The 17,882-nt window shown below is 43.1% G+C and overlaps 1 protein-coding gene across 6 annotated transcripts in view; it reads left to right on the top strand.

Annotated features, from left to right (window-relative positions):
• Positions 1-16,682, top strand: part of LOC117722331 (nuclear autoantigen Sp-100-like) — a 64,742-nt gene extending 48,060 nt beyond the window's left edge. Inside the window, exons 16-23 of one of the 6 annotated variants that reach the window (XM_076914883.1) lie at positions 2,222-2,367; positions 3,718-3,750; positions 3,853-3,885; positions 8,316-8,431; positions 10,385-10,502; positions 10,770-10,841; positions 11,519-11,662; positions 15,254-16,682. In XM_076914883.1, the coding sequence (XP_076770998.1) occupies positions 2,222-2,367; positions 3,718-3,750; positions 3,853-3,885; positions 8,316-8,431; positions 10,385-10,502; positions 10,770-10,841; positions 11,519-11,662; positions 15,254-15,379 (788 nt within the window). In that variant the 3' untranslated portion in view covers positions 15,380-16,682. Of the gene's footprint in view, positions 1-2,221; positions 2,368-3,717; positions 3,751-3,852; positions 3,886-8,315; positions 8,432-10,384; positions 10,503-10,769; positions 10,842-11,518; positions 11,663-15,253 lie in introns of those variants that run through there. The other 5 variants (XM_076914882.1, XM_076914880.1, XM_076914879.1 and 2 more) reach the window with 5 other exon arrangements.
• Positions 16,683-17,882: the final 1,200 nt, after the last annotated feature.

Raw genomic sequence — 17,882 nt, 5'->3', positions numbered from 1 at the left:
TAAATTGCAAGTTGGCCCTACCCTAGAGCACAATCAAAGGAAGAGAAAGAATCCTGCTCAAGAATCCTGCTCACGTCTCAGGGACATTCTGAAACGGGAGATATTTTAAAATTCCGAGGCCCAGGCTGGCTATCTAATCGGTGGGGTGGCTCTACTTAGCTCCCGCCGCCAAGTTCCACACTAGAAGCAGCCAGAGGCCAAGCGCATTGCAGCTAGACCCATGAGATGCCAGCATGGTGGCTGGCTCTGCTAATCCACCATGCTGCCCCCACAAAGCTCAGCTCAGCCCCAGACAGTATCCACCATACTCGCAGTACCTGGTAAAATGAAGACTCTTAATGCTTAAAGATTATCCAATGGATTTATATATTTGTAAATGCTCAACTAGCAAGATGCCCACATAATTAGAATAGTTACCCAATATCTAACCTTTGATACAAGTTGCTACCCAGGACTGCTCTCGGCCCATCTGTCCTCCTCCATGGTTGCTAGCCTTTCGCTCCTTCTCATTTCCTCTTTCTCCCTCCCCTTCCTCTTTCCTTCTCCCAGCTCCACCTCCTCTTCTTCTGCCCAATCACCAAGCTCCAATGCAAATACAATGTAGCAGATAAATATCCTGCTACATATCACCCTTTCTGTTAGAATAAAAGAAAAAAAAACTTTCCCTCAAAATATAGAGCACAACTATTACCAATTTGTAACAATAAGGTACAAGCTAGACCTAATACCCAGTCCAACATTATTGTCAATAAAAAGACCATTGTCATTTATCTTAACTTAAAAGACTATAGTTTTGCCCCTGGCTTTAAAATGAGTGCCATCTGAAAACCATCCTCTTAAATCTGTTCTCTCAAAGTTAATAGCCTGGGTTGGCTAAGAGACTACAAGTCTTCAACCCCATCAGAAATCCAAGAATGAGTGAAGTAACTGAAAATATGGGAAGCACAAAGCCTAGCTTCCAAAACTTAGCCAAATTATAGAGACCACCGATCACCTGGACAGTCCCTATATTTCAAAGCATTGGAGCATCCAGTCTTCAGCCTTCTGGCCCAGGATCATCTGACAGTAATGCAGTGATGCAGAATTTCTAAGGGCTGATTTCCCTGTCGAGGCAGAGATTATCAGTCAACTATTCCGCATAGTGTGTCCTATTTCTGGACAGTATTGTCTGTAGATGAAATGAGGCAATTCTTGCCCAGTGGCTGTCTCACCAGTACTGGAGTAACTCCAAAGATGCTCAGTTTTTTCCTAGAATCTAAGAAGGGGAAGCTGTTTGGAGCAGGCAGGTCTTTAGTCAAATGATCCTTAATAAAGAAATGTCTGTACCATAAATTCTGAGGACTTCTGACGTTTTTGAAAACTAACTATGTAAAGCAATCTGGACTGTTGTCCATTAACTCCTCTCAGCTATTTCTAATTAAAATCTAGAAAACACTCTAACAGTAAACTCAGAGCCATGAATTTGCTATAGGCCCTTAACTCACAGGCTAACCATCTCAGATCAGTTTTATAAAAAAAGAGGTTAAAGAAGGACTGTGTTAGTCTAAGCTTTGTATGCACAAAATTTTGAATTAATAGAAAAAAATGTACCAATAAAACCCTTAAATTTGCATCAAAATAAGTTTTGTAACAAAATAAGAAATTATGACTTTATCTTAGTAACAGTTATACAGATTTCTACCAATAGATTATGGCTATGTAATCAATACTAGCTCTTCCTCCCTGTTCCAATAAAACCATTACTTTTCCCTAGAAAGACAGCCCAATTTTTTTTCTTTTAATATTACAGTAGAATACTTTTAAAGGTGACGTTAAGAGCTGGGGAGGCAACTTTGTGATTAAGAGCACTAGCTGCTGTTCCAGAGGACCCAAATTCAATTCCCAGAACCTACAGGGTGGCTCACAATCATCCATAACTCCAGTTCCAGGAGAGACAATGAATGCCCTTTTCTGGTTTCTGTAGGCAGAAAGCATGCATGTTGTGCACAGACACACTTATGAGTAAAATGTCGGTATGTATAAGATAAATTCTTTTTAAAAAAAGTTCAAAGGGCAATGTCAACTATTCTCTGTCCTGCCTATCAGGCTGATGTGTGGCCCCTGATGACTGACAGGGAAATGTAAACCTTCCTGACTGAGCCCGAGCCCCAGATCCAGCGTGATGGTAGGCCAAGAGCAGGTGTTTTCATAGATGGCTGCTCAGTTTGTTCTGGTCTTACAGGCATCCATGTGGAGTGTATACAGAGTGAGGATAAACAAGAATGGTTCACTCCCAGGAAGTTTGAAATTAGAGGAGGCCGTGAAAGATCCAAGAACTGGAAGCAAAGCATCCGCTGCAAGGGTTGGACCCTGGGAGAACTGATAAAGGTATTCTGCTGGTTCTTCCCAGAGCCGTGGTAAATTAAAAGTCTCTTCTATGTGACAGGCAGTTTACGATATTCTGGGGGAAAGGCAGCAGATTCGAGGCTCTCTCAGTGTGGCTGGTAGCTTCAACCAAAGATTTCACTGTCATAATTCACTGGTAGCAGATGTTAGTAGAATTTCTGTGTCCATTATGACTCTTCTTAGCTGGGATCCATGGCATGGGTTGTTGCCAGCATATCATTCGGGTGTTACCTTGGCTGGCTTGTATTACAGCTTAATCCTCTTAAATGGATTGACTTACATCCTTCGGATGGTAGGAGAACACACTGTGTGTGGCCTTTACCATTAACTGGTTGTATAAAATTTGGTAGCATGGATATAATTTAAATCCGATGGGGGGGGGTGTGTTTTTAAACTTGGAGTGTCAGTGATGAAAGAAAATATAATTACATATCTGAAAATAATTCAACCATGTGAATGCCTGAGTTACAGAATGTCCCAGCAGAATTTCCTCCAGTAAGTCATCTCATACTTAGTCTTGAAAAGGAATGGCTGGGTGTGGTGGCTCACACCTGTATCTCGGCCTTTGGGAGACTGAGGCAGAGGGATTGCCCAGACTTTGTAGTGAGTTTCAGGACACAGAGTAAGACCCCCCCCAACTCCCTCTATACCAAAAGGAAAGTAAATAAAAGAAAGGGTAATTTAAAGATTGCATTTTAAAAATAAGCCCTTTGCCCTTCACTCATACCAACACTCAGAACTGGGGAAATCAGGAGGTTTTCTTGGTAGCTGAACCTATTTTGTTCGACTCAGGGTACACTGCTCTCTCTGTCACATATCTCAGGTGGCCTTTCCTGCTCATACTCACAATAAAGGAAAAGGGATTGCTCATTGAGTATTGACCGAGCTGCATCCAAAGCCGAGTGGTTACAGGTGTGAGCCCCTGGCCAGAGCCAGGCTGCGCCTTCATATCCTACCAGCAGTTAGTACTGTAAAGAGAGGTATCAGCAGGAAGTGATGCTGTAGCCATGGGGTGGGATGGAGAGTCTTCACTAAGTTGGAAAGGAGGATAGTTCTGACAAAGTGTAGAAAGGGGCTTTCTGAACTTGGGGGGGGGGGAGAAAAGCATGAAAACGAGCCCTCAGTGTGTCAGGAAGCTGTGAGCAATCACATGGGAACAAAAGGTTTCCCTGACTCACTGTGGGGTGCATGGGAAATAGGTAATTTCCAGGGAGTTACCTTGTATTTAAAAACGGGACATCCAGATACCAATATCTAGAAGGCAGTTAGAAATACCTAGCTCAAGAAATAAACACAAAGACCCACCCCATCATTAATCTCTCTGTCTTTCAGGAAAAAAAAATAGAAGGCCCACCAAGACAAAAGGTAGTTATATCCTACAGTCTCCTGCCATGTCTGAGGCTATTGAATGTAGCTCAAGAAATAAAAACAAAGACCCACCCCATCATTAATCTCTCTGTCTTACAGAAAGAAAAACGACGAGGCCCACCAAGAAAAAAGGTAGTTATATCCTACAGTCTCCTGCCATGATGTCTAAGGCTATTGTCTACAAATTGTTTGTTTTTCATTCCCACATGACTCTATATGTTTTAAAATTGACTTGTTCCACGCGCCTCCCGAGTCCCCTTCGCCCGCAAAAAAGACACGGAGGCAGTGATCGGGTAATACTACAGCGAGGCTTTACTTCTTGTATAAGCAGAAGCGGAAAAAGACGGAAAGACTGGAAAAGGCACTGCTTATATACACCCTAGAGTGACGTGTTCACTTCTGATTGGCTGTTCACTCATTACCCATAATACACCCCGGGATGGGCAGTGACTTTGGTGCGCTTTTTGCCTTTTGCACCTGCGCAGTCAGTTGTTTACTAGTGGGAGGACAGGATGCCCTCGCCATCTTGGAATGGCGGAATGTATCACCGCTAACCGCGGCTTCCTACATTGACTGATTTGGATTTGACCAGATTTGAATTTATCCTATGGTGCTCATCTAGTTGTTGTTTTACAATGATTTGCTTCTTTGAGCATCAAAACATTTGAGGTAGAGATGGAAGCCAACCTTGGGAGCCATCCCACAAGTGACCTCTTCTGTCTTTCAAAAGGAAACCCCAACAAACCCATGGCAAACAAAGAGAAAGGTAAACGCACTGTGAGCTTCTGCCAGCTGTCTGAGGCCAGCAGCTTCAAACTGTTAGGTGTCCATCTCTGTCATGTTATAGTTGTTAAATTCACTGATGATGATAAAAATGGGTTTTATAATCTGGTGTCATTATGGTTGATTTTTTTTTTTTTTTAAAGTATACAATGTAAAAGGCCAGGACTCTGTTTAACATCAAAACATTTAAGACTGAGATGTGGACAACCCTTAAAAATTGTACAAGAATGGACTGGTAATTGACTTGAAAAGTAAAGGTATTCACTGCCAATGCTGATGACCTGAGTTCAATCCCCAGGACCCGGATGATAGAAAGAGAAAACCAGCTCCCAAAATGTGTCCTTTGCTCTCCACCTGAGGGTCACATGCATAAAATGTGATTTTTAAAAACCTGGAGCATGAAAAGATGGCTCAGTGGTTAAGCGCACTAGCTGCTCTTTCAGAAGACACGGGTTTGTTCTCTGCTTACACACTTGGTAGCTCACAACTGTCTTTAATTCCAGTCACAGGGCCCCCTCTCCCTCTTCTGATCTCTTACTTAGATACAGCTTCGATTTTCTTGTTTCTCTGCTGGGGGCAGGAGCCTCTGCTCTCCAGTCTCTGGATAACTCACTGGATGGCTAAAGCAGATGCTGAGCCTGCTGTTCCAGGGGCCACAGCTTCAGAGGCAGAGATCTCACCTGATGACTGTGCATTAGAACCCCTGAGACTATTCAAGCATTCAGTTCAGTGAAATTGCTGGTGATGAGATCCAAGATACATGTTTTTTTTTTTTTTCCCTCAGTGTTAAGGATCAAACCTAGGGCCTCGTTCATGCTAGGTTGAACATTCTACCATGGGACTACACTCTCAAGCCTTGAATTTATTTCTCATTCCATGAGTGATTTTAGTCTACAGCGTGTTGAAGACTACTGCTAAATAAAAGAACAAATTTTTTGTTTAAAAGGTGGGGCAGGGATGGAAAACTGATTCAGTGGCTAAGAGCACGTGCTGCCCTTCCGAGGACCTGGGTTCAAAACCTAGCACCCACATGGTGGCTCACAACCATCTGTAATTCTAATCCCAGGGAATCCAATCTCTTCTGTCTTCTGAGGGCCCCAGGCTCACAGGTGGTATACAGACATACATGCAAGCAAAACATCTGTACACATAAAGTTAAAATAAAAAACTAAAGGGACAAGAGCATACCTTAGTGGTAAGGTGTTTGCCTAGTGATAAAGTACTTGTCTAGCACACATCAGGTGCCCTGGGTTCAAACCCCAGCACCATGGAGGGATGGCCACTAAAAGGAGGCTAGAGGTGCATGAAGATGTACCTCAGTGGTACAGTGATTACCATGTTCAGGACTCCTTACCCACATTAAAAGGCAAACCTCAGGCTTCCAAAGGACTCTAGACAATGGAGCTCCATGTAGATTTGTCTGTCTACTGCTCTTTCTCAGGACTCACTTGCAGGGTTTTTAATAGGATGAACTTTGACCAAACGAACTGAAAATTGTGTTCAGCAAACAAAGTCACAGAACCTGCCATTATAAAAAGCAAGGGCAGTTCCAACATAGATGGAGATATGTGCCCCCAAATGTGTCCCTCATGGGCCATTCAAGATTCCCATTGAAAGACCAGATTCATTTTCACAGCCTAGAATTTGCACTCTGTGTGCAGTTCTTGTGTCATAGTAAATATCTGGATGAAGAAAATACAAATTATGACTTTTTTCACTTCACTTCTGAATTGTTAGATGTTTTTCTTTGACCCCATCTGGGGTTTTGCCACCAAGATAATAGTCAGTCTGTCTGTCTGTCTGTCTGTCTGTCTCTCTCTCTCTCTCTCTCTCTCTCTCTCTCTCTCTCTCTCTCTCTGTGTGTGTGTGTGTGTGTGTGTGTGTGTGTCTGTCTGTCTGTCTGTCTGTCTGTCTCTCTATGTGTGTGTGTGTGTGTGTGTCACAGATATATAGGCCAGATCAGACTACATTAAAAGCAGATAAATGCAGGTTTATGTATTAGATAGATACTGCTCCCAGGCAGGCTCATCAGTACCAATAAACAGGGCCGATGAAGTCATATGCTCAGGGTAAGGCAATGGAGAGCAGGTATAGATCTTTAGGCGAGGGGTGATGATGATGTGTCAGCTATAAGCTGGGTTTGCGCCCACACACACACACACACACACACAGAGAGAGAGAGAGAGAGAGAGAGAGAGAGAGAGACAGACAGACAGACAGACAGACAGACTGACTGACTATTATCTTGGTGGCAAAACCCCAGATGGGGTCAAAGAAAAACATCTAACAATTCAGAAGTGAAGTGAAAAAAGTCATAATTTGTATTATGAGCACTTAGGCAGGGATTAGGGTGGCTGGCAGCATCAGAGGAGGAGGTTATGACAGCTGCCAAGAATGCAGAACTGGACTCTTGGCTCCTTTCAGTTGTTCGGAGGCTTCCTAGTGTGAGTAGAGTTGGGGGAAAGAGGCCAGCTTGTGCAGGGGCAAGCAGAGATTCCAGCCAAGCATAAGGGATTCTGCAACCTGACAGCAGCAGGCCCCACACAAGCATAAGAGTGAGGTGAGACTTAGAAATTGCGATTGGCATGATGGTGGAGGGCTGGGTGTCTGAGACAAGGGGTGGGTGTAGCCAGTGTTCACATTCAGGCTTCACATGATAGGCTGCTAGAGGCTGGAGGGCCGTTGTAAAAGAGGAACAGAGTCAGTGTTGCAGAACAATACAGATTCCCTAGAGAAGGAGGTGTGAATGTTGTAGGCCCAAACCAAGGCCAATATAGATCTGAAAGTCTAGGGAGGGGTGGTCATGGGAGGAGCTATGAACATTGGACCAAATGAAGCAAGTCAAGGGTACAGGACGGAACCCAAGGAATCTCCATGTTCCAATAACAGAGGCAGATCTTCAACCCTGGGTGGTCTCCCTGGCCACGTGCCTTGAACATTAGAAATGTGACCTTGGAAGCTGAGCCAGGGGAATCAGAACCCAAGCTAGCCCTAGCTACATAAGCCCCTTTCTAAATAAATAAATAAATACATAAATAAAGATGAATTTAATCAGCTAATGAATTAAGCAAGATACAATATTGTATTTTGGAGTCAGGCTTTCCTGAATAATAAATTTATCAGGCTATCTTTAGTTCAGCTTTCTTGCTACTGTTGTTATTACAACAGTATTTCTGTTATTTCACCATCAGAATTTGCTCTCTTTACAATATAAATTTTTCTAGTCTGACATAGCCCAACAATTCCATGAACTTTATTTCATGGCAGAATTGTCTTCTTCTAAAATCTCTGTTCAATAATACTTCTTGGTATTTTGAGGAGATGGGCTGGAGAGATCAGTAGTTTAGAGCACTTGTTGCTCTTCCAGAGGACCCAGGTTCAATTCCCAGCACTGATATGGCGGCTTACAATCTCCTGCAATCCAACCTGTACATATGTGATATATATATATATATATATATATATATATATATATATATATATATATGTATATGTATATGTATATGTATATGTATATGTATATGTATATGTATATATATAGTGTTTGTGAATATATATGTATGTGTGTGCCTATGTAAGATATATATGTGTGTGTGTATAATATATATATATATATATATGGCATGTATATTAACACAGAGGCACACACAAATAAATATTTGAAACATACTTTGGAATGGAGAGATTTCTAAGTCACCTTGGTATAGGCAAAGGTCATTTTTTCTAGACTTCTGGGGCCAGGTTGATCTTGAAGTTATCCACAACATTTCTTCTTGTAGCTGAAAAATCCAAAAGAATGTAAAGTGTGCTGCAAACCACGGAGAGTGTACCCTTGTGCTACTTGTAAAGAATTCTATCATAAGAATTGCCACATTCCACCTGTGGAAGTTAAGAGGTCAGTAAGACAGCCCTGTCTCCAGCCCTTCCTCCTCAGAGCACACTTTTCCCCTACACACAGAGGTGGGAGAGGGAGGAAGGGAGGGAGGGAGGGAGGACAGGAGGGAGGGGGGAGGGGAAGAGGGGGAGGGGAAGAGGGGGAGAGAGGAAGAGGGGGAGAGAAAGAGAGAGGGAGAGAGGGAGAGAGAAGGGAGATGGAAGGAAACAGGAGATGGGAGGAGATGGGAGACGGAGAGACAGAGACAGAGAGTTGCTGTCTCCCATTGGCTGTATCTTGATACATGGGAACAAGACCCTTAGTCTCAAGATCCAGAAGTGTCCAGTGCTGTTTCTCAACACTCATAGCAGAAGACTGATGGAAACAAAGGCCTTGCAAGTGGTTACCTGTAAGAAGCATCACTCCATCTTTCTGATATACTCCACTGGGGTGATGACACCGTGATGACACCATTTGTTGGTCTGAACCATATAGTCTCCTTCCCCACTGTGGAATTCCAAAGTTGACAAAGCTGGGTTGTATCACGCCTTCAGAAGTCCACCCTAGCATTCTATCAAACTAGTCAATGCTGGGTTCCAGAGCACAGCATGAGAACTGAATTCTGAGCATTAGCTCCCCAACCCAACCAAAGCACTTCTTTGCTATAGATGTGTCTCTGGACAGAGATGGTGTGTGAGATTCCAAGAGGTGGACAGGGATTTGATGGGTTCTGTGGATGGTGTGGCAGAACTAAGTGACCCAGAAACTGGTCTCTACTGGAAATCCTCAAACAGCATTGCCCTCTTGAGTCATAAGACCACCCACCAGCTCCCAAAGCACCATCTCAGAGAATTATTGGAAATATCTTCTTCAGACTAGTTAAACAAGCTACCTAGGCACAAAATAAATCAGCTTTTTAACTCTGCCCACATGCATCTCCCAACACCCCACCAAGGGCATTTTGTAATGGGCACCTTGATAAAATACTGGATGGACAAAGAGAGGCCAGTCTTGTTAAGATGGATCATTGAAGTGAATGAATTGAACTTGGTCAAGGTTTTTATCATTGTGATAAAACACCACACCAAATAAGCTTGGGAAGGAAAGACTATTTCATCTAACAGTTTGTAATCCACCATCCAGCCAAGTCAAGGTGGGAACCTGGAGTCAGGAGCTGATTCAGAGGCCATGGAGGAGTGCTGCTTACTGGCTTGCTCCTCATGGCTTGTTCAGCTGGCAAGTTTCTTATATTACCCAAGAACACCTGTCCGGTGGTGTCACAGTCCACAGTGAACTGGATCTTCCATATCAATCATCAACCAAGAAAATGCACCATAGGCTCTCCCACAGGCCAATCTAGTTAAGGCATTTTCCTCAATTAAGGTTTCCTCTTCCAAAATGACTCAAGCTGACATAAAATTAGCCAGCATGTAGGGTAAAGCAGAAAACATTTGACGCCATGCACAAATCTCCTTTCTACTGTTTCCATAACAGTTTCTGGCCACAGACTTTACAATGACAGGTGAAAAGACACCTATAGCTTATGCTCTGCTCACTCAGCAAGGCTGAGAAGCAAGATCTGCTTACTTGTTTCCTGACTGTATCTCTATAGTCTGATTGGCCCGTCAAGGTTCAAGACTCCTTGTTCAAGGCACCAAATTCATTGTTAGGACCAAACATGGCTTGTTGCCAAACTCCCAATGCTCTTAGATGGAAAGGTCAAGTTTTGAGGTCAGTGGAAACCCATCGCTTCCTTGGGTAACCACCTCATTCAGCATATTGACTTTTAATGAAAGGGTTTATCCTTGTATTTTGAGCCTACATGGAGCTCCAGTATAGGGTCCTCCAAGAGCAAAGTTGAACACAAAGTAGAAACCACTTGTTGTTGAACAGAGGTCTTTATCAGCCACAGGAGGGTGGGGGGCTGGTTCGCAGAATCATCTGCCCTTGCTCACTTTATACCTGGCCTCTCAGTAGCCTATGGCAATGTACCTTCTGCAAGACAAAGAATCAGTTAAGGTGCCAAAAAAATGAAGCATGTCATAAGGAGGCTGAGGTCTTGAAGAGGAAGATGTCACCCGAGGAACAGCTGGTGAGTCAATTCGAAGTTGAAGGTCCCCCTTTTGGTTGGCAGAGGAACATGGTCTCACAGATGGTGAGGAACAGAACCCCAAGGTAAATGGCGATATGCTTTGATCATGTGACCCAACGCTAGACTTTGCACTCCAGGGGGTAGCTGCATCTCATATTTGTCTCAAAGAGGTCAAAGGAGAAAGTCATTCCTTGTATCTTGGAATTTAAACTTGCCTTTTCTCTCTAAGATACCTTCCACTTAGAGTCACCTTTCATCTTCTTGCAGAAATGTGAGCTGCTTCTCTTGACTATCTATTGCTGTCCAAAAAGTGAATTTTTTATCCGAAAACCAAAGCAAGTGAGTAAAACAACAGAGCTACAACCTTGTGATCTTCTCCCCACACAAAGTGGACTTTCTCTTTGCCTTGTGGATGGTCTCTTTGTGTAGATAGACATACATAGCAGATTACCATAGTCTGGGGGCAGTATATATGGTACTATTTGTATATAGTATACAATTTGTTTCTTATGGTTCTGGAGACTGGAGGTCTGAGGTGCCAATATGACTGGGTTCTGGTTAGTGTCTTCTAGTTCTCGGTTGTTTGGTTATTGTTTTGCTTTGGAAACAGACTCTCACTGTGTAGCTTTGGCTGATCTGGAACTATGTAACCAGGCTGGCTTCAGACTCACAGAAATTCAGATGCCTGCTTCCCAAGTGCTGGAATTATAGGTGTGCACCAGCATGCCTGGCTAAAAGTCTTCTGGGATGCAAATGGTTCACTTCTGACTGCTCTCTCCTATGGTGAAAAGAGAGGGAGAGGACTCCTCGTGGAGTCTCAATGAGGGCACTAATCCCACTCACAGGGGGTTGCACCTCCATAACCTCATGACCTTGCAAAGGATTTCTCAGTTAGTACACCAGGGGTTAGAATTGGATCCACCATGCAAACATTCAGAGTCCATAACCATGGGAGTGTGTGGAAGGCCGACTCAGGACTATGCTGGCAACCCTGCCTTCTCTGCTTTCCTCAACAGAGGAAAAGGGACTTTCCAGACCTCCAGAAGCACATGTGGTTAAACAAAATCAAGAATGGGCTGAATAAGAAGGCATGCCATTCGGTAAAACACTTTGTGTGGGATATGCGCCTCATCTTTCAGAACCACTGCATATTTTATAAAGTAAGTGCCTCTGCTTTGCTCCCTTTTGGCCCCGAGTTTAGTCTCTCTAATCAGGTAGATGCTATAATTGTCCTCATCAAGGGGCAATCCTGTACAAGTCGAATTTGAGGGAGGATTCTAGAAGCCCCATGATGCAGGTGGGGAAAGCCACAGTGACTCTCAGAGGACCTCCGAGGGGCTCTACTTCCAGACAGGTGATTTTTCAGCTGTGGAGAGCAGCAGGCTACAGAGCCGCTCATCAGTTCAGAGAACAGCTAGGGGTATATTTTAAAGACAGCTAACATTTCCCATCTATAAAGGGAGGAAAATCAGATTTCTCAAATTGCAAAACCTCACATTTCTGAATCCCTAGTGCTGTAGCAAAAATCTTTTGCCACAGGGCTGGAGGGATGGCTCAGTAGTTAAGAGCACTTACTGCTCTTGGGAAGGATGGGAGTTCCCAGTACTCAAGCATGTGGCTCACCTGTCACTCCAACTCCAGGGAATTCAACACCCTATTCTTAACTCTTCAAGCACCTGCACTCCCACATACATGCCCATACATAAGTACCCATACTTAAATATAATAAAAATGCCAAAGGCAGAGGCAGGTAGATCTCTGTAAATTCAAGGCCAACCTACTCTACAAAGCAAGTTCTACACAAGTCAGGACCCTATCTCAAACAGACAGACATTAACAATAACAACAGTAATAAAAATACATTTTAATTAATTAACTTTTTGTTTTATAAATTTGTCTTACAATGTTTTCATCATATTTTTCCCCTTCCCCCAACTCGTCCCAGGTCCTCCTTACACATTCAACCTCACACTGTCTCCCTCTCAAAAAAAAAAAAAAAAAAAACCACAGCAAAATAAACAAAAAATGAAAATCAAAACAGATTAAAAACCAACCAAACAAACCAACAAGACAAAGATAGCAAAACAACACAAAAACTGTGCGTACACTGTGCATATGCGCGCACACACACACCCCATGGAGTCTGTTTTATGTTGGCCAACTACTCTTGGGCATGGAGTCTGTTCTGGACTTGTGATTGATAGGCTGTGATTGATGGGCTCGGTGACACTCCATTGGAGAGAATTGAAGTCCCTCTCCCAGCAGGTCCCAATTTCTTGGTTAGAAGCAGGACCTGTTCTTGGTGCTGAAGTTTTGTCTGGTTTGAACCTCTGCAGGTCTTGAACATGCTGTCACAGTCTCTGTGGGTTCATATGAGTACAAGCTCTCTTGTGTCCAGAAGGTGCTGTCCTTGGCATCATCCCCCACCTCTGGCTCTTATAATCTTTCTGCCCCCTCTTCCACTTAGATCTCTGAGCTTTGAGGGGAGGAATTTGATGAAGACATCCCATTTAGAGCTGAGTGGTCCAAAGTCCCCTCACCCTCTGGACATTGTCCAGTTGTGGGTCTCTGTCTTAATCCCCACATACTACAAGAAGATTCTCTGGTGAAGTATGAGTGATGTTCAGCCCTCTGGTGTATAACAATACTAATACTACTGATGATGATGATAATAATAATAATTATTATAATTAATCTTGTAAAATCTTCATAGAATTAGAAAATTATCCCAGTCGTTGGCTAAGGTAACTTAATGTTAGGTACATGTCCTTAAAACATCTTCTCAAAGCTCTGAGGGGAGACCAAAAGGAAGTCTAAGCAAGCTTTAATGAAATGAAAGTACATCCAAGACTAGAACACCAGACAAAGGTCAAGACAGACAACTGAGAGGCGGGTAGGTGGCACAGAGAAATTGTCACATCAAGTCTTTCTGTGGCATGAAATGGGCAGGAAAGCTTTCTTTTGTCTGGAGTGGCATGAGTCTTGTCTTGAGTGTAGAGACTATACTCCATCATCTCTGATCAACCAAGGAAGAATCATTCATTTCACCCCATTACTTTTAATTTTGTAGCTAGTTAAAGGCTGTTCTTTGTGCCCCAGATCCAGGATGGGTGTGTGAGATAAGACACAGCTAACTGAATTGATTGTCATTGAGTTCACCTCCTAACCTTTGTTACTGTTGGGCCTAAAATGAGTAAGTGACACATATTCTGTCAATTTACCCTGTGGTTTTGTGGCTAGTTTAAGAACCTAATACAGTCTTTTAGTTTCTTTTAACTAAGCAGTGACAAGTGGCTTTCTGAAAAGATACATTTGGAAGGGACTTTGCTATGTAGACCAGGATGGTCTTGAACTCACAGAGATCCACCTCCCTCTGCTTCCCCAGGCTAGGACAAAGGGTGTGCCACCACCACCATGCTAGCATTTAAAAGTTTTAAATTGCAGATTTAAGGTTCTGTCTCCTCTCCAAATTCCACAACTCCTTATCTATCCTAATAAATCCCCCCAAAATCACAAGTGTAGGGAAAGAGACGAGCCCATCAGTTTTCCTAAGCATTTGCATGCTGTCATATCTCACCCACCACCAACATGGTAGACGAGGAAAATTTTCTACCATGAAAACTTCATTTTGTGCAAAATATATTAAATATATTGTAGGGATGATATTTAGAAAATGGCACCCAGTCGGGCTTGTTCCCAGGTAGCCACCATGTTCCTGCACCTCCTCGGCTCTGACCGTGGCTCCAGCTAGCTAGATGCATAGGCCCTGGCACCCACCAGACACCATCGTAGCAGCTGGCTCTGCCAATCCACCACACTGCATCCACAAAGCTAGGCTGAACCCCAGACACTATCTGCCATCCTTGTAGTACCTGGAAGAAATGTGACTCTTAAAGCTTAGTGATTATCTAAAGGATTTATATATTTAGAAATGCTCAGTCAACGAGAAGCTCAGACAATTAGAAGTATTACCCAATATCTAACCTTTTGACAGAAGTTGCTACCCAGGACAGCTTTTGACCCATCCATGGTTCTCCATGGCTGATAGCCTCCTTCTTCTCCCCTTCCTCTCTTTCTCCCCTCCCCTTCCTCTCTTTCTCTTCCAGCGGCACCTCCTCTTCTACTGCCTAGTCACTGAGCTCCGCTGTGAATACAATGTAGCAGAATAAGTATCCTGCTACAATATAGTGTATAAAATCGCTTTCAGGCTATCTATGAAGTATTTATATAAATCAAATGAATTTTGGGTTTCAACTTGGGTACCATTCCTGTGGGCTCTCATTACGTATATGCAAATATTCCCAAATCTAACACCCAAACCTCTGCCCATCTCAGGTCTTTAGAGTAAGGGATATTTAGCCTGCACACTAGTTTTGCTTCTGTCTTCATAAGAAAGCGACATAATCGGATCATCAGGGAATATAACCTCTTCCTTTAAAAAAATAGTTGCACTTATATTTACTTACTTTGTAGGGAAAGGGTGCATGCCATAGTGCAGGTGCATGTTTGGGGTCAGGGAACAACTTATTGGAATATTTCTACCATGTGGGGATCCCAGGGGTTGAACTCAGGTCTGGTTGGAGGCAGGTGCCTTTACCCATTGAGCCACCGCAAAGGCCCCATTACCTCCTCTTAACTGGGTTTAACCTCACCATTTGGAATAGGCTAAGTGAGGTTCTGAGTTATCCAGAGGGCGGGCTGGCTAAGCACATTAAGCGATGGCTATCACCGATTTCCTACTTCTTTTTCAGAACAAGTTCAAAAATCTTGGAATCAGAGTAGGAAACAAATTTGAGAAGACTTTCAAAAGGATTTTTTCAATCGAGGATACAAGCAAACAACATCAACCGTGTAAGCACACGGTTTTGTTAACCTAGCCTTTTCTGATCCCTCCACTATCCGTCCCTCCAGCAGCCGACAGCATGATGCTCAGAGAGCCTACCTTTCTGCATAGACAGCCTGCCACTCTCCCGTCCCTAACTTTCTATATCATCTTTCCTGTTTGATCATCGTTCTAAAGAAAACTTAGGGCATACCATGTACACCACACTGGTGAACTGTAAGGTGCTGAGAGAGCCCACTGAGAAGATGACTCTGGAAGCAAGATTGCTTTCTCACCCATTTCAAACCCAAGTCTCATAAAATGCCCTCCAAAGTGTCATGTTCAGGGGTGGCCTTGCCCCTCTAACTCTGTGACAGGGAGGAAGAACCAGTAAAATCAATCAAAGAACAAAAATACTGTGACCTTGAAAACAGCTAGAAGGTGACCATTTCTAACATATTACAATTGCTTATCCTGAAATGTAAAATGAGAAAGAGAAGCCAGAAATTCAGTCATGTTCGCTCAGTCATGGAGAGAGAGCTCAATTGGAAACCGTGGCTGACTGTTCAGTTTCCACAAACAGTTCCTGCTGCCTGTGGTGAACATCCATTTGATGATGTGCCCTTTCTCTCTGTTGCTACGAATTCTTTTATCTGGAAGCCCCATCAGAGGTTAACTCTTCTCTGTCCTGAACTCTATTGGAAACCCCAGCTGACTGCCTCTGCCAGACTTCCCCTGGATTCCAGTCCATTCTCCCTGGAAATTTGAAGCAAATGATTAAAATGGTTTTTTGTTGGTTTTTTTCCCCTATTTACTCTTTTACTTTAGCCTGTTATATACTTAATAAACTCGCTCATTTGAAACTGAAAGTATGGCTATCGCTGTCTGTTCTCAGGACTGTGCAGAACACAATAGGGTGGGTCAACAATCTCCACAAGATGCTATTGCTATTTGAAGACAGTGATTCCTATAAAAAGTGAGAGAGAAGGTGTAAGGCCAGACAATGATGCTGCGATTCACCTGCAGACACCTGGCCTCTGCTCAGACTGCTAGAATAAAGCAGTAAATGTCTTCTACATCTAAAACTGTAGTTTACAGGATGAACATGTAAAGATTTTGGTTCTTAGTGTACTTTTTCTTTGGCATTTTAGCCGGACACACGCATGCTGAATGTAAAACTTTCTCTAACTCTGTGAGATCACAGGAAAAATAAAATATAAAAACCCAAGCTGTAAAGAGGCTTGCCTGAGACTTGCAACAGTAACTAGAGGCTTGGTAGTTGAACAGCATATACAGACAGGAACTCTCAGTTTGCTACATTGTGCCGTGTATATAATTTGGATTCAACTCTTGTTTTGAAAGTTATTAAAATTCCTAAAGATATTGACCTGCTTATAATAACATTTGTAATGACTGGCTTAAAAAAATAAAAGTGCATGTTTAATCAAGATGATAACTTGTGCTTTTGAAACTTAGTTAGACCTTAATCTCTTTGGAAAGTGAGTCTTAGCAAAATTAGGATTTAGTTAAAAACTGCTTTGAGGTGGCTAATTTTACGTCAACTTGACAGAAACTAGAGTTATCTGGATGGAGAGAACCTCCATTGAGAAGATGACAGCACCAGAGTAGCCTGTGGGGCATTTATTATTATCATTATCATTGATGATCAATGTGAGAAGCCCTAGCTTATTATGGGCAGTACCACCCCTGGGCTGGTAGCCCTAGGAGCCAAAAAGAAAACAGGCTGAGAGAGTCATGGAAGCAAGCCAGTAAGCAGCACTTCTCTATGGATCTACATCAGCTCCAGCCTCCATGTTCCTGCCTTGAGTTCCTGCCCTGACTTCCCTGAATGGTGAACTGTAAGCTGTAAGCTTCAATAAACCCTTTCCTCTCTAAGGGACTTTGCTCATGGTGTTTTTCACAGCAATAGAAACCCTAATCAAGTCCTATTTTGTTTTGTTTGTCTAAACTCTCTCTAAATGTTATACAAGATTCAGAATTATGAAACTGGTAAAGCTGTCCTTCTGGCTCACATCACTGAAGATAAGAACCTCAGAAAGAACAGCCAATATTTAACCCTCACAGGCCAAGGTCAGCCAGCACCTCAGGGATAGGAAACCCTAAGTCACCTGTCCTCTTGATCAGACAGGCTGTGGAGTCTCTGGCAATTGGATTCTACACATGCCACAGGGAAGAAAGTCAATGGACAGAAACATGTTCTCTGTGTGTGGTGGGCTGAATAGGAATGGCCCTCATAGACTCATTTATTTGAATGCTTGGCCCACTAAGAGTGGCACTGTTAGGAGGTATAGCCTTATTGGAGTAGGTGTGGCCTTTTTGGAGGAAGTGTGTCACTGTGGAGGTGGTCTCTGAGGTCTTATATATGCTCAAGCTACTCCAAGTGACTCAGTCTCCTATTGCCTGCAGATCAAGATAAAGAACTCTCAGCTCTTCCTGCACCGTGTCTGCTTGCATGCTACCCTGCTTCCCACCATGATGATAATGGACTGAACCTCTGAAATTGTAAGACAGACCCAAATTAAATGTTTTCCTCTATA

The sequence above is a fragment of the Arvicanthis niloticus genome, chromosome 17 (assembly GCF_011762505.2).
Source record: "Arvicanthis niloticus isolate mArvNil1 chromosome 17, mArvNil1.pat.X, whole genome shotgun sequence".
Taxonomy (NCBI): domain Eukaryota; kingdom Metazoa; phylum Chordata; class Mammalia; order Rodentia; family Muridae; genus Arvicanthis; species Arvicanthis niloticus.
The sequence above is the reverse complement of the archived record's forward strand: the minus strand, read 5'-3'. Positions and strand labels throughout refer to the sequence as shown.